General features: G+C 38.3%; 1 protein-coding gene across 4 annotated transcripts in view; it reads right to left on the bottom strand.

The window, feature by feature from the left end:
- Positions 1 to 24,475, bottom strand: part of Cul2 (cullin 2) — a 43,908-nt gene continuing 19,433 nt past the window's right edge. For all 4 annotated transcript variants that reach the window (XM_017798376.2, XM_029563946.1, XM_017798375.2 and 1 more), the window contains 16 exons: positions 19,978 to 20,060; positions 18,079 to 18,175; positions 17,885 to 17,995; positions 16,224 to 16,386; positions 13,743 to 13,867; positions 12,387 to 12,494; positions 11,184 to 11,243; positions 10,387 to 10,515; positions 10,205 to 10,291; positions 9,498 to 9,650; positions 9,028 to 9,105; positions 7,226 to 7,292; positions 4,909 to 5,111; positions 2,584 to 2,685; positions 1,168 to 1,284; positions 1 to 417 (listed from right to left, as the gene is read on the bottom strand). In XM_017798376.2, coding sequence (XP_017653865.1) covers positions 286 to 417; positions 1,168 to 1,284; positions 2,584 to 2,685; positions 4,909 to 5,111; positions 7,226 to 7,292; positions 9,028 to 9,105; positions 9,498 to 9,650; positions 10,205 to 10,291; positions 10,387 to 10,515; positions 11,184 to 11,243; positions 12,387 to 12,494; positions 13,743 to 13,867; positions 16,224 to 16,386; positions 17,885 to 17,995; positions 18,079 to 18,175; positions 19,978 to 20,060 — 1,815 coding nt within the window. In that variant the 3' untranslated portion in view covers positions 1 to 285. The remainder of the gene's footprint in view (positions 418 to 1,167; positions 1,285 to 2,583; positions 2,686 to 4,908; positions 5,112 to 7,225; positions 7,293 to 9,027; positions 9,106 to 9,497; positions 9,651 to 10,204; positions 10,292 to 10,386; positions 10,516 to 11,183; positions 11,244 to 12,386; positions 12,495 to 13,742; positions 13,868 to 16,223; positions 16,387 to 17,884; positions 17,996 to 18,078; positions 18,176 to 19,977; positions 20,061 to 24,475) is intronic.

Genomic DNA, 24,475 nt, shown 5'->3' with positions numbered 1-24,475 from the left:
ACGTGAAGGGGAGAGAAAGCATGGCACCCAACCAAATTCCCACATTTCAGCAATACTTCACTCATTCTCTTAGTAAAGTTTGAAGAATGTCATAATGACATGAGCTTGAAATATCTCTAGGCATTTTCTTTGACGCTCATGACGTGGCACTGGTGATGTTGTAAACAGCAGATAAACAGGGGCTGCCAAATGACCAAAGTATGGAGGCACAGGCCTGCTTTTTCCCACAGGAGCACACCAAACGGTGATGGCAATGACCTTCTCACACCCATACTGGACAGGGTGTCACGCCACGTAACTGTATTCGTCTGCGGACGCCTGGCTGCGTTCAATGTACTGCTTGTCTATCAGAACTTCTATGCACTTCTTAATCATGCTGATGCTGGGATTGAACCTGGCTCTTGACTGGCTAATCACCTGTGAGAGAAACAGGGAGTCAAACTACATCCAGATACTCAGCATAAACAGATACTTCAAACCAATTAGCTGCCAGGAACAGCAAGCAGACCTACCCCCAAAGATAGAAATACATAGTCATAGCAAACTGAAAACTCATCTCTAATTGATAGGCCCCGCACACTGGTCAACTGAGAGGGTAATAGCAATATTCAGTTTTCTGCATGGAGCAAGACAGTACAGAGAGAGATCTAGCAGATTTTAAAATATGATGACAACAATGTAGTATGCAAACTACTAGAAAATATCTACTGTTTGTATCACAAAAGAATTACAGGTAGAACTGTAGGCAAAGAAAATATTGAAGTTTATACATTATCAAGTAAAATTATAAAATACTAAATATTTAAACATGCCTCCAGTTTCTATTTGAATGTTATCCCCACTTTGGGTTCAGCTCAATGAACAAGTTTTCTGATGCACTCTCATTATGATAGTGCAAACCAGACCAACTCTAAGACCCCATTACTGTTATGCCATCAGGGCTGCTCTCTGGCCCCTGAATATTCATCTCACACAAAGATTTCTGTTTACAGACATTTCCTTTGGTCACCTTTCTTTATTCCCAGGTTTAAGGTCTCTAAAAGCAAAGCGAAGCATACTTTAAAACAAATTTTAAATGAAAACTGTTTTTAAACAAATAAACATTATATTTGGCCAATATTATCTGTGTCAACTTTGACAAGGCACACTGAGGACCACTTCCCTTACCTCTTGAATGAGAGCATTGTGCCGAAGCACTTTTCGTGCTTTCATGATGCGGACTATAGCAGCTTGGAGATACATTTTCCGGTCCTCATCTACAGCACTTCTAGTCTGTTCCATTTCCTATTTTTATGGAAGATGGAAGAAGGGTGGGGAGGGGGATGCTGTCATTGAATTTGTTTTAAATTCATTATTAGTGAGCTAAAAAAATTCCAATCAGCTGGGTATGGTGACTCACACATTTAACCCTAGCAACTCAGAAGCCAGAGATGGTGGGGCTCTGAGTCCAAGACCAACCAGTGCAACAAAGTGAGTCCCTATGTCAAAAAAAATCATGGATTAGCATCAAATTAACCCACAGTTAGTTGTTTTAAGTACAAGCATGAGGACCTGAGTTCTATTACCAGCACTCCGGGGGAACAAAAGCCAGGTGTGTGGGCTTGTTCCTGTAATCCCAGTGCTAGGGAGGAGGAAACAGGCAGATCTCTGGGGCTTCCTGGTCAGCCAGCCTAACCTACTTGATGAGTTCCAGGCCAGTGAGAGATCTTGTTTAAAAAAAAAAAGGGTCTCAAAGTCAGGCATGGTGCATACCTTTAACCCCAGCAGTGGGAGGCAGAGGCACGTGGATCTCTGGAAGACTAGCTTTGTCTATATAGTGAGTCCCAGGCCACCTCACCCTGTGTGACAAGTTTTTCTATTTTGGTAGGAAATATCACTTTTCTTTGACATATGAGTTTTACACTTTTCCTTATGACAAAAAGATTACATCACTCAAGATAAACATTTTTATGGAGAATGCAAGAAAAAGCTAACTTTCCCACCATTCCTTCTTTTAGTAGTGTATGTGATACTACCCAGGAACTCACACACTAGGCAGGCACTCTACCTCTGAGCAATATCCTCCAGTCCATGTTATACATTTTTAAATGTTTTAAGAGTAAATATTGGACTGGGATATTGCTGAATGGTAGAGCATTTGCATAGCTTGCTTCAAGGCCTGTTTCAATCACAAGTAAAAACCACACAGCACACGGTGCTAAGGAAGGGAGCAACATTTTGTTCAGTGGTATAGACACTTCTAAGTTGTCCCTGTACCTGTAACATTTCATTCACGCTTCTGTAAGTAAGAAAGTAGAAGGAGAACTAGGTGGGAAGAGGGAATGATCACAGGACTAGAAAAGGAGTTGGGAGTAATGGGGTGACTATGAACCAAGTCATGATGAAATGCATCATTAAGAGGAACTGATATGCTAACAGTAGACATGTGCTTAACTGTAAGGTCAACAATGCAAAGACTAAACCAGAAGATTAATCATATTAATTTTAGAGTGCAAAGATTTGCTTGATCTCAATATAAAGCAGACTTATTTAATATTTAAGCAGAGTATTTTCCAAAGAAATGATATTCAAACAAGCACTTACTTGTGGTGTATCTTTCTGCATTGATGTAGTTATTTTGAATTTTGTTCTCTTACTGCTGAAGCTCATATTTAATGAAAATGAAGATTCTGCATCAATATCTTCCTATATTTAAAACAAGATTATTAGCCGACTTGTTAACACATACATGTGATCTCAGCAATGTGGAAGCTGAGGCAGGATTGTCATGAATTTATGGATAGCCTGGGCAACTGTCAGAACAACAAAAACTATAACAACAAAATCAATGAATAGAGTGAAGTAAATAAACTGCAAAAAATTTTACTGCAAATGACAAGAGAAAAAAATCACGAGAAAAAACTCAATTCTAAATTACTGAATTTAACAGAAAAACTGCTGTCTTCTGTTTGACAAAAATGAGCAAAAAGCAATTCTTTTTAATTTTACATTCACCAGAATCTTAATGAATATTTATTTAGAAAAAAACTATTTTAGGAGCCCCATTGTTATATATACTACCTTTATCAAAAGCGTTAATAAGCTTATTAGCTAGCTTAACCCTGGGTGGTTATCCTTCAATCCACATTTTATTCATTTTTAGAAAGTTTTTTCTCCTGTTAAACTAGGCTGGGTGTGGTGGCCCACACCTTTAATTCCAGCAGAGGCAGGTAGATCTCTGTGAGTTCAAGGCCAGCCTGATCTCTACATAGTGAGTTATAAGCAAGCTGTGGCTATAGGGAGACCCTGTCTCATGAAAGGGGGCGGGGGGGAGAAGAGGAGGGAGGAAGGGAGTGGGGAGGGAGAAAGAAAGAGAGAAAGCAAAGCTTGGTAAACAACAGAATCAACTTCTCTGGCAGGTTTAACAAAGCCTCTTTTCACATAGCACTCATTAAAAACCAAAGAAATTTGGGTAAGGAACTGGTAGACTGAGTTAAAATTTAAAGTGCAAACAGGCACAATCTAAGCACATTCTGCTCAGCGTAAAATAACTTTTGGTGGGGGTGAAGGAGATTTGGAGGGTGGAGAGGGGGTGTTTAAAGTACTTAATTACTGAAAATTAAATAAACTTTTATTAAGAACTTAATGCTAAAATTTTGAAGTCAGAAGAATCAACCATTTCTCAAACGTAGGAGTTTTTAGTCCAATGGTAGACTAAAAAATCTTTTAGGAACCTCAGGAAAATGAACTGAGTGAATTCATTGTAGGATATTAACCTCACCAAAATAAAATGGAACATCATTTAAAAGAAATTTCTTTTAAGCACAATAATTTAAAACAAGCCTCTCATCTGTTTTTTTAATTATCTAGGACAGGATATAGTGGCACATGCTTTAATCCTAGCACTTGGGAGGCACAGGCAGGTGGATCTCTATGAGCTCAAGAACAGCCTGGTCTACATAACGAGTTCCAGGTCAGCTGGGGCTACAAGGAGGCTCTGTCTTAAAAAGACCAAAAACAAAGAAAAAAGAAAAAAAAAGTATTCAATGAATATTAAGGGGAAAAGGAGTAGTTGGTCTATGCCACTGAAGAAGGCAAAAATAAAATGAAAATAATTTAATTATCTAGGATATATTTTAGCAATAAAAACTTGTTACTGCCAGGCGTGGTGGCACATGCCTTTAATCCCAGCTCTTGGGAGGTAGAGGCAGGCGGATCTTTGTGAGTTAGAGGCCAGCCTGGTTTACATAGTGAGTTTCAGGACAGCTAGACGGGTAGAGCTACAAGGAGACCCTGTCTCAAAAAGACAAATTAAAAAAAAAAAAAAAAAAAAAAAAAAACCAACAAAAAACAAAAAAACACGGTGTTACTAGAAAAGTCACAATGAGAAAAAGAAATTATTGGAGATGGCTCAGCAGTTAATATCAGTTCCCAGCACCCACATGGTCACTAACAACCATCCATAACTCCAATTCCAGGGAATCTGATGCCCTTTTCTGACCTCTGTGGTCACTGCACACATGGTACACTTCCACATATATATAAATGATTAAATAATATTTTTAGGAAAAAGATGGTAGTATATCCCTGGGAGGGCCTGGGATGCAGTCACATATTAACTATGTACATTGACAGTCCAATTCAGAACCATGAAATTAAGTTGACTAAGCATGAGGAACACTCAAAGAGTTTTCATAAGCTAGTTCGTAAACCTAAATGCCTGGCAACAGTTTAGTCAGGGATCGTAGTACAGAGCAAATCAAACAAGAAACGATATACACACAATATTTTGTGACTTCTCAAGTGAACTTGCAAGACTCCAGTGGATTCAAGTATGTTCCAAACATGGAAGGCCATAGAACAGCAAAGACCCCATGAAAAAGTTTTCATTTTCTAGAGCTGAGATCTTCGGCGAATGTTACCACATACCTTTTCTGAATCATGGTTAATCATTTTCACATCAAGTAATGATTTGATTGTTTTGGTCAGTTCCTTTTCATTCATCTGAGTGCTATCTTGAAGTTCTTTATAGTTAACAATTTCACTGTTGTTAAAGGCAAGAAGAACTGCCATTTGATAGGTTGTAACCATGGCTACGTACGGTTTTCCCAAATAGTTCATTTTAACTTCACCTACAATTAAAACAAAATTTGACAACATACTGATCATCCAAAGAAATATTTCAAAGTTGAGTCATAACTGTTATTTCATGTTATTTTTCCTAAAAGAGCAAACCAAAAGAATGAGTTCTTAAATTATAAAATCATCTTACAAACTACATGTTAGGCTTGTTCCTTTACGTGACAGTTTTGAGTATATATTACATTTAAGTCACGACTAGTCTATTATATAAATTTACCAATGGTCTTCAGCGATGTCTTTAATCAACAGCAAAGCTAAGGCAAGAAGGGGCAGGAGATTGAAGGGAGTGACAACAATAAGTGGATGGGAAAAGAAACGGGACAGACCAAGAGGAAGATGATGGTTGGCCACAGTAACCACTACCAATTATGTTGCCTTCTCCACTACCCAGGTGAGCCAGGCAGCCATGGGAGGCCTGTCAGCATGTAGAAGTTACAAGTTCAACCTCAGAACCAATCTAGATCCTATGGCTTTTTGTTGGGTAACATTCACAGCTACCCTGGGCCACATGGGTACTCCTGGGTCCTAAACTGATTTTTTCCAAAACTGTGTTTTTGTCTCATAAATAACATTTTTCTTGCCAGTAATTTACTAGAGGCAAACAGGAAAGGAAGGAATCACAGATGGCCAGGTCCGTTCTTTTGCACAAATGGTTGACAAGCTAAAAACATTCTAAAAGATAGAGGTACTTAACTGTAGTGCAATCTCCCAAGGGGGTCTCTGCATAGGACAATATGTAGCAATTTCCTGAGATAAAACATTCTATCTGTGAGGGATGCTTAAGAACCAGTATGTTCCACAAGCAGGTGAAACATTCCATCCTTCAGGGAAGTAAAGAACTCAACAGCTTTGCTGGGGTGTGGTGGTGCACGCCTTTAATCACAGCATTCAGGAGGCAGAGGCAGGCTGGGTTCAGAGTTCAAAGCCAGACTGGTCTACAGAGTAAGTTCCAGGACAGCTGGGTCTACAGGGAGACCCTGTCCCAAAAGACCAAAAACAAACAAACAAACAACCCCCCCCCCAAAAAAAACCCTCAACAGCTTCAAAAAAGTCCCTGAAACCCAGTTCACTAGGCCTATTCCTCTCTAGGCAGATGTAAGCAGTAAGGGTGGCTAGAAGGCAGATTTGTTTACCTGAAAGATATTCAACAGCTGAACTGCCTAGAAAAACTCCAACCTCTAGCAGTCTGCAGGTTGTTTCCACCTCTCCTTAGCCATCACTAGGCTGGGGTGGGCATTTGGTAATACAACCTTCTGAGTCATTTCTGTTTCTATAAATAAAACTCAATGCTGCCATTTAGTGGTATCCTCACTTTGGTCTGTCATTGGTTCCCTATCTGGGATGAGTAGATGTTGTTCAAGTCTCCCCAGGAACAGTGTCACAGAACTGATCACCACATGGAAATGCATGGAAAAAAACAGGATCACAAACATGTATACTCTGTAAGAAACACCCTAAATACAAAAACCAATGGAAAACTGGAAATAAAATCCCCAAACTAGTTCCTGTAGCAAAAAGTTGTGGTTTAGTAACTACCACAAACTCAGCACACGAAATCATGTGGCTGGAGGGTGGGATGGGACTGATTCACTACCAGGGGTGGGGATAAGAGGGTAGTAAGGAAGTGACATGAACAAAGCGCATTATATATGTTATATAATATATATGTACAGAATTGTGAAATTTAAAAAATTAGAAAGCCAATGAACTACTTCACATAGTACAGAGAAACTTAGAATGTTGGGTTTATAAAAAAAAATTAGTCAAACAAATTGCAAATTAGTCAAACAAAGGGCAAATTGTGTTGGTACTTAGATGCAGTCTTTTTAAGGTGACTGGAAGGGAGAACTTCCTAATATAGGTCATGGCATCTGGATCACTTTCCTGGCAACATTTAAGAGATAACCTTTGCTTCCAGTACACCATTACAAAAGATAGCTGAAAGATGATGTACTTTGAGAGCAACTATTAGTTACTTTACTGGTAACCATAAAGTTGAGTGTTGAGATAAGATTAAAAATTAAAACTGGGCTACAGAAAATCTTTCTAAATTAACACAATCAGTTAAATTTCATTAAACTAGCTGTAATTAAGTGTACTTTACCTGTACAGAGATAGTGTAACCATGTAAGTTTCCTTCCACTGAAATGCTGGCTATAAAATAATTCAAACTAAAAAAGAAAGGAAAATGATTTTAGCCACTGGAACTTAGCGATTACTATACTACAAAATACTGCACATTAGAAACCACATTACAGAGAAGAGAGATGGCTCAATGGTTAAGAGCACTTGCTGTTCTTGTAGAGGACATGGGCTGGGTTCTCAACATCCGGTTGATTTCTTACAAGCAATTATAATTCCAGTTCCAGGGCATCTGAACACCCTCTTCTGATCTCCCTAGACTCCTGCACAAACATGGTACTCATAAACTCATGCAGACACAAATAAAGAAATTATACTGAAATCCATCTATCTACCTGTTCATTTTACAAGAAAAGACATCTGTATAGCTGCTGTCAAGATGTAACTAACAGAGATGGGTATCTAGGTACAATGACACACATCATTTTTAATACAATCATCAGTCTACAGTAACCCTGAGTTAGATCCTTGTACTCTGGCATTCCTACACATACCCAGTATTCTATGCATGTGCAAACATTAAAAGTAGAGTAACCAGGGACAGGGTGTGTGCTCACTCCCAGCTACTTGGAATGCTGAATAAGGTTCACTTAAGCCCAGGGTTTGAGGAACCCTGGGTAACAGCATAAAAAAGGCAGAGAAACAAAGGTTGAGACAATGTAGGTTATCATTTTTTTTCTTTACTTCTGCTACACAATAAACTGCTGTTACATGGCACCATGTTATGTATCTCAGCTCATGTATGTTATGTATGCGAACATTTATGCGTAGGTTCCTACATGCATGTGTGGAGGCCAGAAGTTGACACTGTGATGTCTTCCTCAATCACTTCTCTTTCTTTGTTGTTGGTTTTTGTTTTTTAAGACAAGGTCTCCGTAGACATGCAGACATGGGAGGCCTGGAACTTGTACCAGGCTGGCCTTGATCTCAGTCTTTACTGAACCTGGAGATTGCTATATACTACACTGGCTGGCCAGCATGCCATCAGTATCCTTGTGCCCCCATTCCTTGAACTTAGCTGCCCAGCACAGGTAACTGGGGTTTTACGTGCACACCACATATAATTTTTAAGAGGGTGCTAGAATCCTAACTGGGGTCCTCACAGGAATTGCTTTACCCACTGAGCCATCCCCTCAGTGTAATTCAAAGTCTTATTTTACTGTCTTGTCCAAATGAGTCACAAAAGTGCTCAAAAAAAAAAAATCAAATGAAAGTAGAATATAGTATTTTTAAAATACTAAATTAAGCTTTGTCAAATTTTTATATTTATTTATTTGGCAGAGTGGTGCCCATGGCACAGAGGTCAACTTGTAGTTGTTGGATTTCTCCTTCCACCATGTTGTTCTGAGAATTGAACAGTTTGCCCAGCTTGGTGGTAATCTCTTACCTTCACCTACTGTGCCATCTCAATATCTCTAAGCTTTCTTCTAATACCAAGATTTTTATGATGTGAAACTGCTGAAGGGCTGATAGTACATTTACTAAGAATCAGAAATATACTTGTCTCTGCCCCTAAAGGGTAGAGAATATTATGAATATTTATATCAATCACATGAGTCCTTGAGACTTGGGGAAAATAATGAAAATGACAGAGCAATTACCAGAGCTTGGGAAGTAGCTAGTGGGAGAGCATTAGCTTGGCAGGCACCAGGCTCTCGTGTTAAATCCTTCCAAGCCAAAACCCCACCTCAAATCCAACAATACTGTATTATACAACCAAAGAACTAATACAGCTGAGCACTAATGCCTTTTCTGCACACTTACCATCTGTACACTTTTTTCTAACTCCTGGGGAATTGCAAATGTAGATGAAGGAGCCTGAGTGAGAGGCCATGCACCAGCCTATAAAGGAAGTAGTTGAGTAAAATCAATAGATCAGCACCTAACCTGCAAGCAAGCATTTACTAAATGATTTGAGCTGCTAAGACACCTTTTTCCTCTCGCAGAATGTTAAGCATTAGGGCATATTTTATTCCAATATTACATAACTGGGTTGTAGCCCAAGCATAATTTTAAGTCATTACTAATCCTTTACATCACAATGTTTGAAATGATTGGCAAATGACTATTTTTTTTTTTTTTTTTGGTCTTTTTGAGACAGAGTCTCCCTGTAGCCCCAGCTGGCCTGGAACTCACTATGTAGACCAAGCTTGCCTTGAATTTACAGAGATCCCTCCTAAGTGCTGGGATTAAAGGCATGTACCACCACGCCTGGCTGGAAAGCAGTTTCATACCTGTAGAACATATATTTGGAAACTAATCCCCAAATCTATTACTGTATCTTGGTTTCTGATAAAATTGTTGAACTTATTGTTGAGATCCGCACTGACGCTCATGTCCGTATACATCCGATGCAGCTTGCTAGTGAACTCATAACCACAAGCTTGCTGGAAAAAAAAGTTTTACAAGTATGTAACTTAAACTAAAAAGAATCACCCAGTGAGAAACCAGGCACAGCTAAGCCATAGCTTTAGCCTGATAACATTTCTATGCCCAAAAGTCATTCAAAAAATGTTTCTGTGAATCTATACATTATACTCTTAACAGTACAAAATGTTCTTTGACTTTTTTGGTTTCTACACACCATCAAATCCACATTTGTGAAACATTCTCAGTCATGGTTCTTAGAAATAAGTTTAATACCAGCTGAGTAATGAAGAAATCTCTTTCTATAGGCATGTAAGCTAAAGTGATGGAAAAAGGAGATTTACTGCATCCCAAAACTTTAACATGGGCACATTATGTAAACACTTACATATTACACTGTATGTACACACAATTATGCCCCTGACCACTTTTATACCCCACAGTATGCACAAACATGACTCTGACTGGATGCTGTTGTGAATTATTCTATTATTACATACAATGTTATAATGAATATATATACGGAGCAGTTGCTAGAATGTTTCCAAGGACATTACCACATAACTCGTGTTACCTTTAATTTGTTGATCATGGCTTCTTCAGAATCCATAGACATAGATAACCCATGAATTAAACGTTTTGCCAGCATTCTTGCATAGAACTACATTTAAAAAAGAAATAGATTACTCCCCTTCTAATGTTTTAAAGCTCAAGCATAAAGTATTAATTCAACTCAGAACTTTGTTTACATCTTACCTTTTGAAAAACATCTTTATCATCGATATACTTAAAAACAGTAATGAAGCTGGTGAGTTTGTCCTCCACTTCATTCTCCGTCATCCCCTTTGCTGATTTCTTCAGCAAGTTATCACAGTACTTAGCAAGCTCAAATAGAAATGGATAATAAGCCTTATAAAACGGCCTCAAAACAAAACATGATCAACAGGTGGATTATCTACAACTGATCTAAGGGCCTATGTAGGAAAACAGGTCAGTAATTAGTTATCAGCAACATATGCTATAATCTGTTATGTCCTAAACGTAAAACTCATGCTTAAAAAATTATGGACATAAACTGGGTAGTCTAAAATGTATATGACCAGATAAGCTTAAGAAACAAGTAGAAACAACTAAAAACAAAAAAAACAAAACAAAACCCTAAACACTTAGTGACTATAAACATTGATACAATAAATACAAATTTTTTCTTAACAAGCTCTCACTAGGTAGTCCAGGTAGGCTTCAAACTGACAATCTTCTTGCCTCAGCCTCCCAAGTACTGGGAATACAGGAATATACAACTGTGCCTAGCTGTAAATGTCAATTTAAAGTCTTACAAAAACTTGTCAGCAAATTTCCTTCAAAGATTACCAAAAAAGGTTATCAGCTTTCCTTCATGAAGATATGCAAACTATTTAACAGATCCACTTAATGTCCTTCTTTGGTTATATTAGTAAAAGGCATGTGGTTTGTTGGGATAAAAAGCCATTCTGTTAAGTTTTTCTTTCTACTATTGACTTTGCATGAGATCATTTTTAAGCAACTAAACTTACCAGTTCAGGTGCTTTGCAAACAGACTTGGGCTCTCTGTAATTTACAACTGATGTAAGGGCCTAAACAGGAAAATAGCTCAATGATTATCAGAAACAGGCAAAGTTGGTTCAATTTAAGATGTAATCGGTATGGCAACTATTGCCTAGCATGATTTAGCTCTGTCTCTCTCAGTTTAGTGTTTGTGGGTGTACAGGTGTTAACTATGTACATGAGGAAGCCTGAGGGTCTACCTCAGATATTATTCTTCAGGAGCCATCCATCTTGTTTTGTAAACAGTCTGCAACTGGGACCTGGGGCACAACAATTAGGATAGACAGCAAGCCCCAGAGAGGCACTGTCATCCACTCCCCTGATCCTGAGTTAAAAATGTGCAGTACCATGCCCAGCTTTTCCAACAGCTGGTGGAAATTCAACTCCATTCCTCATTTGGTCTCCCCAAGCTGGGATTAACAATGTGTTTAACAATGTGTTAAAGGTTGGTTGTTAGGAGACCATCTAGTGGACAATCAAGGAATGAGGTTAGCTTTGAAAGGGATACTGGACTCCAGACCCCTCCTTTTCTTTCTCCATCTTCCTCCACCATGTGCTTCCATGACAGGTCAAAAGCAACACATTCCAGTGACTATAGACAGAAACTATGAGTGAAAAAACATTTCTTCAAGTTGTCACATTCACAGAAATCTAACTTAAAATCAAACACAAATCAAAACAACTATAATAACTGTATATTCTCAATTAAATAAAAATTATATCCCATTACTATAAGATATTCACTACTCCTTACTGAATTTCAACACAGATACACTTTGTTTTTGTTCTTTTTGAGACAGGGTCTCCCTGTAGCCCCAGCTAGCCTGGAACTATGTAGACCAGGCTGGCCCCAAGCTAACAAAGATCCTCCTACCTCTGCCTTCCTTATGCTGGGATTGCAGGCCTGCACGACTACACCCAGCACAGATACACTTTAATCTTATAATCCTGTAAATAATTTTCCTATGCAGAATACCATAGGATGTCACTCACTAATATAGTAATGAGAATTTAAAACTTACGCTATTCCTACATTTGACTCCCACATTTAAATAAGTTAAAGATTAATTTGAGTGGCTCAGAGATTTCATACTCAGAAGCCTAGTTAGAAATTACCTAAGATGTTAAAAAGAATTTCATATATGTATAACGTGCATGAATTAAAAGGTTACCTTATCTAAAGCACTCATAAAATGTTGATCACCATTCAAAACAGTGTTGATAAGCTGAACGAATTTACCATGTACTTCCAAAACTGATTCCACAAATAGTGTTGGCATCTAAAAATATAAAATGCAAAGAGCAAATCCACATATTAAGAAATTCAACAATAAAATTAGGTTTATTAAGGACTTGAAGAGTTTAGCCTCAAGTAAATTATATTTCTCCTTTCCTTTCTCCTTCCCTTCCTCCCTCCCTCCTTTTTTCCATCCCTTCCTTCCTCTTCTCATATTCTACTAAGTTGGTCTTAAAAACCAAGACTGAACATAGAACTGGGATTGTCATTCAGTACCTCTGCCAGATGAACCCACCAAAATCATCTTAAGGGTTACCAAGATAAAATCCTCTAAATCCCAGGCTACTATCAACCATACAGGATTATATTAAAAAAGAACAAAAGGAGCAGAGAGTCAGAAAGCAGAACTTTGTGAGAATGGAGACAGGGGACCTGTATAAATGGTTCACCCACCATTCAGGCAAAAAAAAAAAAAGGAATGCTGTGCAAGCATGGGTTTTCTCTTTGAAAAGAGATGACTGAAGGAGATATCTAAGGCTGAACCAAGTCACCTGAATTTGAGGATTACTGCAAATGTATCCTTCCACATTCTAGCCACAGAATAAGGTTCTATCCTTATATGGCCAATGTTATGCAACACCCCTAAATCTATAAACCCAGTAATAAAAGCTGTGAGCATACCTAAATACATCTAAAGTAGCTCAACAAAAGCAGAAAACTTCTGATTTATTGTGGCAGGATATAACCATCTATAAACCTAATAAGAATTATTACTTAACTGAAGACAAATTCACTACCAAGGTAAACATCTAATAAAGACACCACACAGATTTCTCTGCATACAGATTAAGATCAGTTGTGCCTAAGAGATAGAAGCACCACTTTGTGTACTGTCTCCCATACCCAACTAGTGGTAACAAGAAAGCAGTCCCACATGACAGGGACACTTAGGTAAGAAAGACAACTTGCTATAGTGGTCTGGGGATTCAGTACATGAAAGTCAGTGTCTGGTATACTGAAGAACAAGCATAAATCTTCCAGTTATAAAGAAACACCACTATGTACAAACTGCTAACATTTTTCTATTAGGTTAACGGACGCTATACAAGCAAGCAATATGGCTAGGAAGTAGCTGATCTCAATCATTTTCTAATAATTTAGTAATTCCAAAATGAGCCCATTAAGTTCTATGTTTATGTATATAGTTGGTGTTTTTTTTTATATGACAAAAGAAAAAGTCTATGGTAAGTCTGATGAGGAGAAAAACATTCCAATTCCTATAGCAACTCACATTTTCCTGAGTAAGGTTACTGGTTGCTCTAAGGCCCTCGTCATGGATGTGATTTTGCAGCTCCTGAATCATATGAGGTAAACCAGTGGACACAGCACGGAGTAAGACATACATGTTTGCCATGTCTGAGAGGAAAGAGAAATGACTAAGTTCCCACATAGCTTGATTAAGTAATAACAGGTTTCAAAATGTAAAGTTCAAAGGAGTAAGTGGATAAAAGTCTGCTCTGTAACATACCCACTTCCAAGGTACCTTCCCAGAAAGCACAAACACTCAAATCGTCTTCCCTTTACTTTTTACACAAATGGCACACAGTACATTGTATGTATTCTTTGCAACTTCAACAAATTTTTCATACAAATACATTAAGCAATTCCAGGCAATTTACAACTGCATAGTAGTTTACTATATGGATACATTACATTTGCTTAAAAATTATGGAATATTAGGATGCTGTTTCTATGTTACAATGTTTCCTATTTTACAATGTTATAATTAATAACAGTAAACATGGTTAAGAATATCTGTAATATAACTAACACTAAAGGTGGTATGGCTGTATCCTGTAAGTTCAATCTTCTACCCAGAGAACCAAATACTGAAAACCTCCTATGTCCCCACCAAGTCTTACTCATCTGCAAAGGTAACTGCTGTGGTGATCACTAAACCAGACAACACAATCACACTACTTCTCATGGCTCCTGGATGTTTAGCTTTAATTTGTTCATTGCTGCTCCTCTGTTATATTTCCTAGTATGAGCACGCACCACTCTCCCAGCACTCGATGCTTGGGTTGTTTGTACTTGGGTTGATACTATTACAGATAAATTTCTACTTGGGTTGATACTATTACAGATAGTCACAATCTTGAACATTTTTATGCACCATGCTTACATGAATACATGGGAAAAGGGGACCTGTGACTAGGAGACTTGCTGGACCATGAAATCCACCCATATTCTGCTTTGGTGCATCAATTTATACTCTCATCCCCTAAACAAGTTCTTGGTATTCTATATTCCACAGTTAGCATTTATTTATTGTCATTTAGCTACCTTCTATCCTATTTAAATTTCTAAACTGTTATATATTCTTTCCAGTCACTGTAAATGACAATATCTGTCTTTTGATTGTCCAGTGGTCTGAAAGTTCTTGCAGTGATGCAAAGGTGTACTTTTATGCAATCCACTGGATCAACCTTGCCTTTTTTTGCTAGAGCTTTTTGTGTTCTATTTAAAAATGTCTTTCCCAGACTGGTTTTATGGCTCACATCAGGCAGGAGGAATACCATTAATTAGAAGCTACCCTAGACTACAAATTGAGTGCCATGCAAGTCTGGACTACAGAGTAAGATCCTTACTCATCTCCAGGTAGTTAACCAGGCTTCAGTGGATGGACCCACACTGAAGGACAATTGATGGCACAAATTAGACTCTATAGGCCTCAGGTCAGCTAGGGCACAGGGAGATCCTGTGTCTGCCTACATGTATGTTTGTGCACCTGGTGCCAACCTGATGCCCAGGGAGCATCTTCTGATCCCCTGATGCTGGATTTACAGACTGTTGAGTTTCCATGTGGGTACTGGGATCCCAGGTTCCCTACAAGAGCAACAAGCACACTTAACCACTGAGGGATCTCTCCATCCCTTCCTTTTACATTTAATGAACTCATTCCATGTACAGTGTCTGGGGTTGATGAAAAGCTCCATTCTCTGCTCTGTGGTAGTACCATGGTCCTTAACAAGCATGTATGCCCTCATGGCTCTTTCCACTGTACGAGTCTATATGCCTGTCCTTACAAACTGCACTGTTTTCCTCTCACTATCCTATAATGCTTTCATCTTAGTCTAAGAGGAAAATTTTCAGAATTTTAGTTGTGAGCCTGAGCTATCCAGTCTTCTAGTTCAAGTCACAGAATTTTAAAGTGGGGAGGTTGTTCCAATAATTTTAGTTTACTTTTCTCTATTATGGCACATATGCCTCATGTGACGCTGAGAATTTTTTAAACTGTTTTCTCTTTCTGAAACTTCCTGTTTCTTTCCTGTTAGTGGTACTCAATATATTTTTACTTTGATTTTCCTGTAAATACATACATATAAAACTAAAACTTGACCCAGTAAATGTGACTTTATATATATTTATTTTGGAGACAGGGTCTCTCTGTAGCCATAGCTGGCCTCCATCTCACAGATAACCACTTGCTTCTGCTGGGATAAAAGGGTATGCCACCATGCCCAGATGACTTTTTAAAATTTTTTTTTATTATTTTTATGTTATGTGTACGAATGTACTGCCTGCATGTTAAGTGTACCCATGCCCTGCAATGCATGCGGAGGTCAGAAGAGGGCACTGGATCCCCTGGAACTAGAGTTAAGGATGGTTGGTAGCTGCTATTTGGGTGCTTTAAATCTAAGGTAGGGAGAGAATGCTATCAAGCTTGGCTGTAATTAATTTTCACGGGTTTCCACTTGGTACCACTTACCATTCTTCTTCTCTTGCCGAATGATATTATGGCATTCTGCGTGTAAGAACTGTAAGTGGTCGGCTACCATTCGTTGCTGACATTCATGAATCACTTTAGTATATGAACTTGGATTTAAGTATTTTCGACACCGAATTTCTTCATCTTTTAATCTACCTAGAACCTATAGAAATATACACTTAAAAACTAAAAGTTTTTCTGAGATAAGTCTAAAATCAGCCAGCTTTTCAACTTTCTAGGAGAACACAGACAGCAAAGGTTATGAAAGTTTCTATGAACAATTTCAACTCCCAATCTGTTAGCATTTCGGGTCATATTTAAGCTACTATCAGCTTTATTCATCAGCCCCAAAGCTGTACTAGAAGGGTAGAAAGACTATTAAACACCAAAGTTGCAGCAAGTATATTACATGAAGTACAATAATCTTTTGCCCTTGGTTTGTTATTGTCAACTGGGAATAAACAGTACATGCTTGTCACATTATAGACTTCCATAAAGATTTTTAAATTAAAAAAAAGTTAAATATGTAAATCAAGAGCTTTATTAAAGCTTATCCTGTATACAAAGAAATAAAGGCTCAACAAGGTGCAGGTCAACAAAAGAAGACCTAAGCATTAAGGACAATAGGCAAAGAACAACTGCTATTGCAATGAAGGCCCTGCTACTAAGCACATAAGCAAACCTAAGAAACACCCTGAGATTTGAAGCAGTGAACTCATAGATCAAGTGAACTATGTACTCGTGGAGTACACTCCTTGGTCTGCCTGGACATTCATCAGTGGAATACTTACGAACAAGGCTCAAGACTTGGGAGACACCCATAGTCTGTCTTCTCTTCTTTGCCACTCCACTAGTAATGCCAAGAGTTCAGGAAAGTGAAAGAACTACATGTGTCTAGATTTAAAAGGTGCTCACTACCAAAATCATCAAATAATGGAACCCTTGGACCCTAAGAATACAAATTAAAATCCAGTTAAGCTGGATATGGTAATGCATGTCATGAATATTAGGACTCAGCAGGCTGATGCATGAGGATTGCAGCCTGGGTTAGATAGCAAACAAGAGGTTAGTCAGGGCTATACAGTAACTCTCTCAAAATTCCATACAGAAAACAAAAATCTAAAAGTTCTCATGTACCTTTGGTGATTAAATGCTTAACTTTTCCTTACTACCACAAAAATAAATAAATATAAAATTTCTGCTTTTTGTTTTAGCTATAACTGGAAATATTTTATTTGCCCAACATTTTTCTTTTTTTATTATCTACGTTATTTTATTTATTTTTTATTGATATAGGATCTCATGTGTTCTAGGTCTAGTCTTGAATTCCTTATGTAGCTGGGAATGACCTTGAACTCACATTCCTCCTGCCTCATCCTCCAGAGTGCAGGGATTACAAGCATGCTTCAATACACCAGGTTTTATGCAGTACTGGGGGGTCAAACCCAGGGCCTCATGCATACTAACACTTTTTAACAACTAAACTGAACCCCCAACTTCTTTCCACTTTAAAAGAAGAAAACCAAAACAATTTTCCTTAGGGGAAATGCTAACAAAAACATGACTTAACAATAACTCAGTGACTAAATAAAACTACGGAAACTTTTAAATGATATCATGCCAGATATCTAATAGGTGAATGTATATATCTTATCTCTTACCCTTTCCATATACTGTGAGCAATTTGATTCTTGTAATAAATTTGAAGCTTCTTGCTTGTAATATTCTCCTGTTTCAGTCAGGAAGGGAGACTCAAAGATTTCCTGATAAAACTGAACAAATAAATTAATATCATTTTAGGAAAATTAATTTCAGAAGTTAAAGGTCTGATTATTTGTCTTTGTAGGTATTTTACCTTTAAAGGAAATTTTTTCTTATACTGTTCAACATGAACAAAGGAGTTAATAACCCCATGGATTACTTTCTGGTTTGGGTCTTCTCCACCACGATCACTGAAATAAGGAACAAAATATTCTTGAAGATACTGCTATTTGTGAAAATACAATAAAGTACACCAACATTCAAAATCTCAATTAGCGTATTGAAAATTATGCAGCACTAAAGCCCGATGTGTTCATGAAGCAAGTTTTTGATTATCACAGCTGATTAATAAGTCACTGCTAATACGTAAATAAGAAATCATTCAATAAATAAGATCTGACTGTCAACTGTAAGAGTATCAGACACGAGCCAAATAACATTTGGTTTTTTACCATGGATGTGGGATATTTCACTAGGTACAACACCTCTATATGAAGAGCTACAGGCCCCAGCTGGAACTCTTACGTAGACCAGGCTGGCCTCAAACTCAAGAAGCCCGCCTGCCTCTGCCTCCCAAGTGCTGGGATTAAAGACACGTGCCACCATGCCAGGCTGAAATTCTCAAAAATTTTAAAAGGCAGGATGTGGTAGTACATGTCAGAATCACAGCAGAGGCAGCGCTTGGGAGGCAGAGGACAGTCTGGTCTATATAATGAATTCCAGGCTAGCCAGGATTACATACACAGTGAGACCTTGTCTCAAAACACTGAAAAAAAAGACATGGTGCTACAAGGGAATTACTAGGGGATGGGGAGGAGGAAAGCAAGGGGAAAGAGCAGATATAAGAAAGAGAAGGGGGTTATGACCAAGGCACATTATAAGAATGTATGAAAATATACTTAGAAACCCCTCTAAACAAACATGCACAAATAAAAATTAAGCAAAACAGGTACAGACCAATGGAGCATGGTAAGGGCTAAAAGTAAATCCACATCAAGCAAAATTATTAGACAAAGGTGCTAAAAGTGGATTTTTAAACATTAAAAAACAAAAAAATATGAAATGAATAAATAAAAGGGAGACAAGTTCAAGATACGGAATTGGGTGAAGATTGGGGGGCAACACTGTAAGACAAGGCAAGGCATAGGACTTTCTGTATAATCCGTTGTTTAAAAAAATAATATTAATGCTGGGCGTGGTGGTGCACGCCTTTAATCCCAGGGAGGCAGAGGCAGGTGGATCGCTGTGATTTCAAGGCCAGCCTGGTCTACACAGTGAGTTCCAGGACAGCTGGGGTTACAGGGAGACCCTGTCTCAAAAAGACCAAAAATATAAAATAAAATAATAATAATATAAAGGGTTGGGGAGATGGCTCAATGGTTAAGAGCCATGGCTGCTCTTCCTGAACCTGAGTTCAGTTCCCATCACTCATATCCGGCAGCCACAACTTCAGCTACAAAAGATCCAATTCCCTCTTCTGGCCTCTGCAGGCCTCTGCACACACACACACACACACACACACACACACACACACACACACACACACATACACACACACACACACACACACACACACACACACACACAAATACACAAATTTACACACATACACACACGTACATGACCACAGAGCAAATTCTCCAGAAAAAAAGGTCTATAAAAGGTGAGAAAGGTAAATTTAGGTGTCCTAAGCACTGGGAAGGAGAGGCAGGAGGCTTACTCCCAAGTTTTAGGCCAGTTTGGTCTACACTGACAGTAGGAAGCTAGTCAGGGCTACTCAATGAGAATCCAAAAAATAAAATAAATAAAATAAAAAATAAAGGGAGGGATGGGAAGAAGAATGGAGGAGGGGAGAAGAATAAGACATAAAAAAGAAACAAGTGAAAACCTGAAAGGAGAACCCACCTACAAAGCCCTAGTCAATACTCAAGCAACTTTACATTAAGCTTACCCATCAGCAAAACAGAACTGAGGAAGACAAATATAAACTCACTTCTTGATTTCTCGGAGCAGCATTCGGATCAGGATGTTTTGAAGGGGTTCAACCATTAATTTTCTCCACATATCTAATGCTAGCTGCCAGGAAGAATAAAAATGTAGGATGAAATAAGGAGTTTCTTTCAATTTTTTTTTTTTTTTTTTGTCTTTTTGAGACAGGGTCTCCTTGTAGCCCCAGCTGTCCTGGAACTCACTGCATAGACCAGGCTGGCCTCAAACTCACAAAGATCCACCTGCCTATGCCTCCAAGTACTGGGATTAAAGGCATGCACCACCACACCCAGCATCTTTCAATATATTTTTATTGAATTTGTGCATTTCATATAATACATCTTAATCATATTTAGGACCCCCCCACTGGATTTCATGCATTTTGTCATATAGGTTAAGGACTACTGAGTTAAAGTTTGTATCCCTATATGTCCCTTGGTGTGAGTTCATCCACTGAAACCTGATCAGCCTATCTAGCATCACTCCCTTGAAGAAGATAAACATTCTGGGAGTTTCTTTCAACATTAATTTGAGATTTATTTTAAAGGATAACTACCTATTGACAGAAATATTAGTATGTTATGATCAAGGGAAAAAAATTTCTAACTTAAAATGGCTTCAATCATATCAATATTAAGGTTATTTTACTAATATTACCTCCTTGTGAACACATACAGTGTATACAATATGTGTGGGCATGTGTACACGTAACACACACAATTAAAAATTATAATAAATCCTAAAAATGTTTCCATTTATGTTTTTATTAAAATTGTTTGTGGCATGGTATCATGAAGCCCAAGCTGACCTTAAATTCACTATATACCTAAGGATGACCATGAACTTTGCCCCCCTGTGACTTCTCCTGGAGTGCCAGGATTTGTGTGTGTGCACCTGCCAAGTGTATGCAGGTGCCGGCAGAATCCAGAAGAGGACATTGGACTCAATGGAGCTGGAGTTGTAGTCAGGTGTGAGCCACCCAACATGGGTCCTAGAAGGCTAACTCAGTTCTTCTTGGAAGTATAGCTAGCGCTCTTAACTGCTGAGCCATCCTTCTAGTCCCCAATTAGTTTTCTAAAAGCAATAAGCTAATTTAAGTTTCTAGCAATGCTGCATCTTATCTGTGTTTTTCTCACCGAGGTTGACAATAATTTCTTTACCTATTTCAACTTCAACCTTCTGTTTATTCATCATTGTATCCTCAGTGTCTGGATACTCAATAAATGTGCTAAATAAATACATCTATTGAATAATATTGGGGCTGCACTTAAGAGCACTGGCTGCTCTTGCAGAAGACCTGAGTTTGATTCCCAGCACCAACATACAGGTAACAACCACCTGTAACTCCAGTTCCAGGGAATCCAACGCCCTCTTCTGATGCCCACAGACACTGCATGACATGGGTGCAATTACATACACCCACGCTCATGGACATATATTAAAATACATATTTAGTATATATTTTAATTTATATACAATTAAAATAAAATAAACTTTTAGAAGAATTTGGAAATCAGCACATGCCGTATGTGGTGGCACAGGTCTTTGTCCCAGCACTTGGAAGGCAGGGATGGGTGGACCTCTGTGAGTTCGAGGCCAGCTTGGTCTACATAGTGAGTTCCAGGCCAGCTGGAGCTACAGGAGACCCTGTCTCAAAAGACCAAATAAATAAATAAATAAATAGCAGCATATATATTATAAATAATTCCCCTGGAACCCCTCAGTGCACGGTCACCTGTCCCCTACAGAAAATGTAAAATACCTAATTGAACTTCTAGAGATAAAAACCAGAGTCTGGGAAGTTAAAAAAGTAGTAACTAACCTGATATATTTCTCAAACTAAAAATATGTAATTGTGTTTTAAAATGTAAACCCACAGTTCTATATCTCTACTATAATTTGTAAGTATTATTTACTGAAAAACTGTACTACCAAGCTTCAACAATAGTGTGAAACTTATCACTGTTGCTATAATGTGAATTTGGCATTTATGCCCTCTCCAAATTCCTCAGTCTAGACAATGTTTTTCAGTATAATCATGTTTTTTTGTTTTTTTTTAAGCAATGCTAGTCAGTTTTTTAAAATGATAGAAAAAAACCTTTTTGTTGGATTAGTTTGGTGAGCTAGGTCTTGGAGCAAGCACATGTGAAGGCAGTGTTTCCTATGGCACCTGAACTCCTTTACAGTGCAGTACCATAGGAATGATTCTATTTTGTGTAATTAATTTTCACAATGGGGAATGGGGAAGAAAAGAGGCATGGTTAGGAATTACATTTCTCTATCCAGTTATTCAAGCAAGTGCTTACTCAACAACTTTCTTTTGCCAACCCTTGGGAAAAGTACTTAGACACTACAGCATAGGAAAGGATAAGACGTGAGTATCCTAGGAAAGAACCTAATAGAATCATTCATTCTTTCCCTCAACAAATGTTTGCTCTGTACATAAGGTATTCTCAGTCAGTGTCTTTACAGGCTGAGAAAAAGCAGATAAAAATGATCACAAATTATGAAAGTGATACAAAGGGAAGGAATAAGGTGTATGAACTGGTGGTAGTGGTGGACTCAGAATGAAGGGTTACGTTTGGGGTGTGGAGGAGAAATCTGAAAGGAAAACAAGTAGCTGGATTTAAACCTGCAGATGGGAGAAAAGGCTTGGTTAGAAAATGGAAATTTATTATTTAGAATCATGAAAATAAAAGATAAATATATAGCCAAAAATAATAATTTTCCCCATATAAGCTTGCACTCTGTACATCCCAAATAACTTTAGTGAATGACTTGAAATAAACCTTTCATTACTTATATTCTTAATTCATTTAGATTTTGGCTTTTTTTCTGTTGTTGTTGGATTTAAAAGAAAGGTCTATGTACCCAGGTTGGCCCAAAACAGTCCTTTCTTCTATTTTTTTTTTTAATTATATAAGACAAGATCTTATATGTAGTACAGGCTGGTCTGCCTCTACTTACTAATTGCTAGAATTAAAGGGGTATGCCACCATATCATCTTTTCAGCTTTTCCAGTCTACCTGAAATAACACAGTACTTATCTAACTTCACATCTGACACACTTTAAGATACTCAATTTGGTGTCCATATCAAAGAAAAAATGCAATTAACTCAATGTATTAAAAACATACTTATTCTGGTATTGTAAACCTAGCCAAATACACATAGCTGGAGAAGTCATAGATCTTAGAGAAAACCCCAAGGCTCTCATATCCCTAGACAAATTAGACAAATGTAATCTCTCTCTCTCCTCTCCCTCTCTCTCTCTCTCTCTCTCTCTCTCTCCCTCTCTCTCTCTCTTTCGTCTTTTTGAGACAGGTCTCCTTGTAGCCCCAGCTGGCCTTGAACTCAGAGCTCTGCCTGCCTCTGCCTCCCAAGTGCTAGGATTAAAGGCATGTGCCACCATGCCCAGCCTGAAAAATATTTACTATGTGCAAAATATGGATCCTTAAATTTACAGACAAGTATCCCAGTCATCACCCATCAAAGTAGCTTCTTTTTCAGACAGAGATTATTGCAGTTACAGCACTGGTCACACACAGAAATTCTGTGAATTGCCCAAGCCTAAGTGGCACATCTAGGATACAACCTCTACATCTAAGACTTATGGTACATCGAACAAGGGATGAAGAGAACACTAATGCATCTTTCAATTCTCATCAACGAAGCTCCCTCATGCAACAGAGGGCCAAGGAACACAAAAGGCCACAAATGGCCAAAATGCAGAGAATAAGAGTCTGTAGATGGTGGATCCACGGACAGGACTCCCTTATTGAGGTCCACCCACCCAGGGCTCAGGAAACATTGCGGAAGAAGGGGCAGAAAGATTTTAAGAGCCAGGGTGGAGGTGCATGATCATACAGAAACAGTCCTACAGGCTCCTGAGACCCTTCTCATGCAAACCTACAGCAATGGTGTCAGCATGCATAAGACCCATCAAACTTAGGCGGACAAAAAATCCAGCACAGAGCTGTGGAAATAAACAGTAGGTCCCAATCTTAGTCGAAGAATTACTGGCAGCTGATTACTGCTGGGTGAGGAAGAGCTGATCATCTTGAAGGAAAAGACTCTAGATAGGCTGACTCCAAACCCAGGTGGATGAACTTGCACTCAAGAACATATCAGGACACTAACTTTACATAATAGGCCTTAATACAAATGATAGAATGTATGAACTCCAGTGGGGTGGGGGTGGGGGCATGGTGCCAAAGGGGCTAAGGGAGAATAGAGGATTTTATGTATGAAATACACAAAAATTCAATTAAAAAATTAAAAAAAAACATACTTATGACAACAAGATAAATGTCTCAGTGGATAAAAGCTTTTGCTTAGAAAGCCTGACTTTCTGTGTTAAACCCTTGAACCCAGAGAAGTGAAGATAGCCTAAGTCCACAAGTTGTCTTCTGGCCTCCACATGAGTGTTATGAGTTTGCACACACACACACACACACACACACACACACACACACTCTCTCTCTCTCTCTCTCTCTCTCTCT

Source organism: Nannospalax galili, unplaced genomic scaffold (assembly GCF_000622305.1).
Source record: "Nannospalax galili isolate Female #2095 unplaced genomic scaffold, S.galili_v1.0 scaffold1937, whole genome shotgun sequence".
In the NCBI taxonomy this organism is placed as follows: Eukaryota; Metazoa; Chordata; class Mammalia; order Rodentia; family Spalacidae; genus Nannospalax; species Nannospalax galili.
The sequence above is the reverse complement of the archived record's forward strand: the minus strand, read 5'-3'. Positions and strand labels throughout refer to the sequence as shown.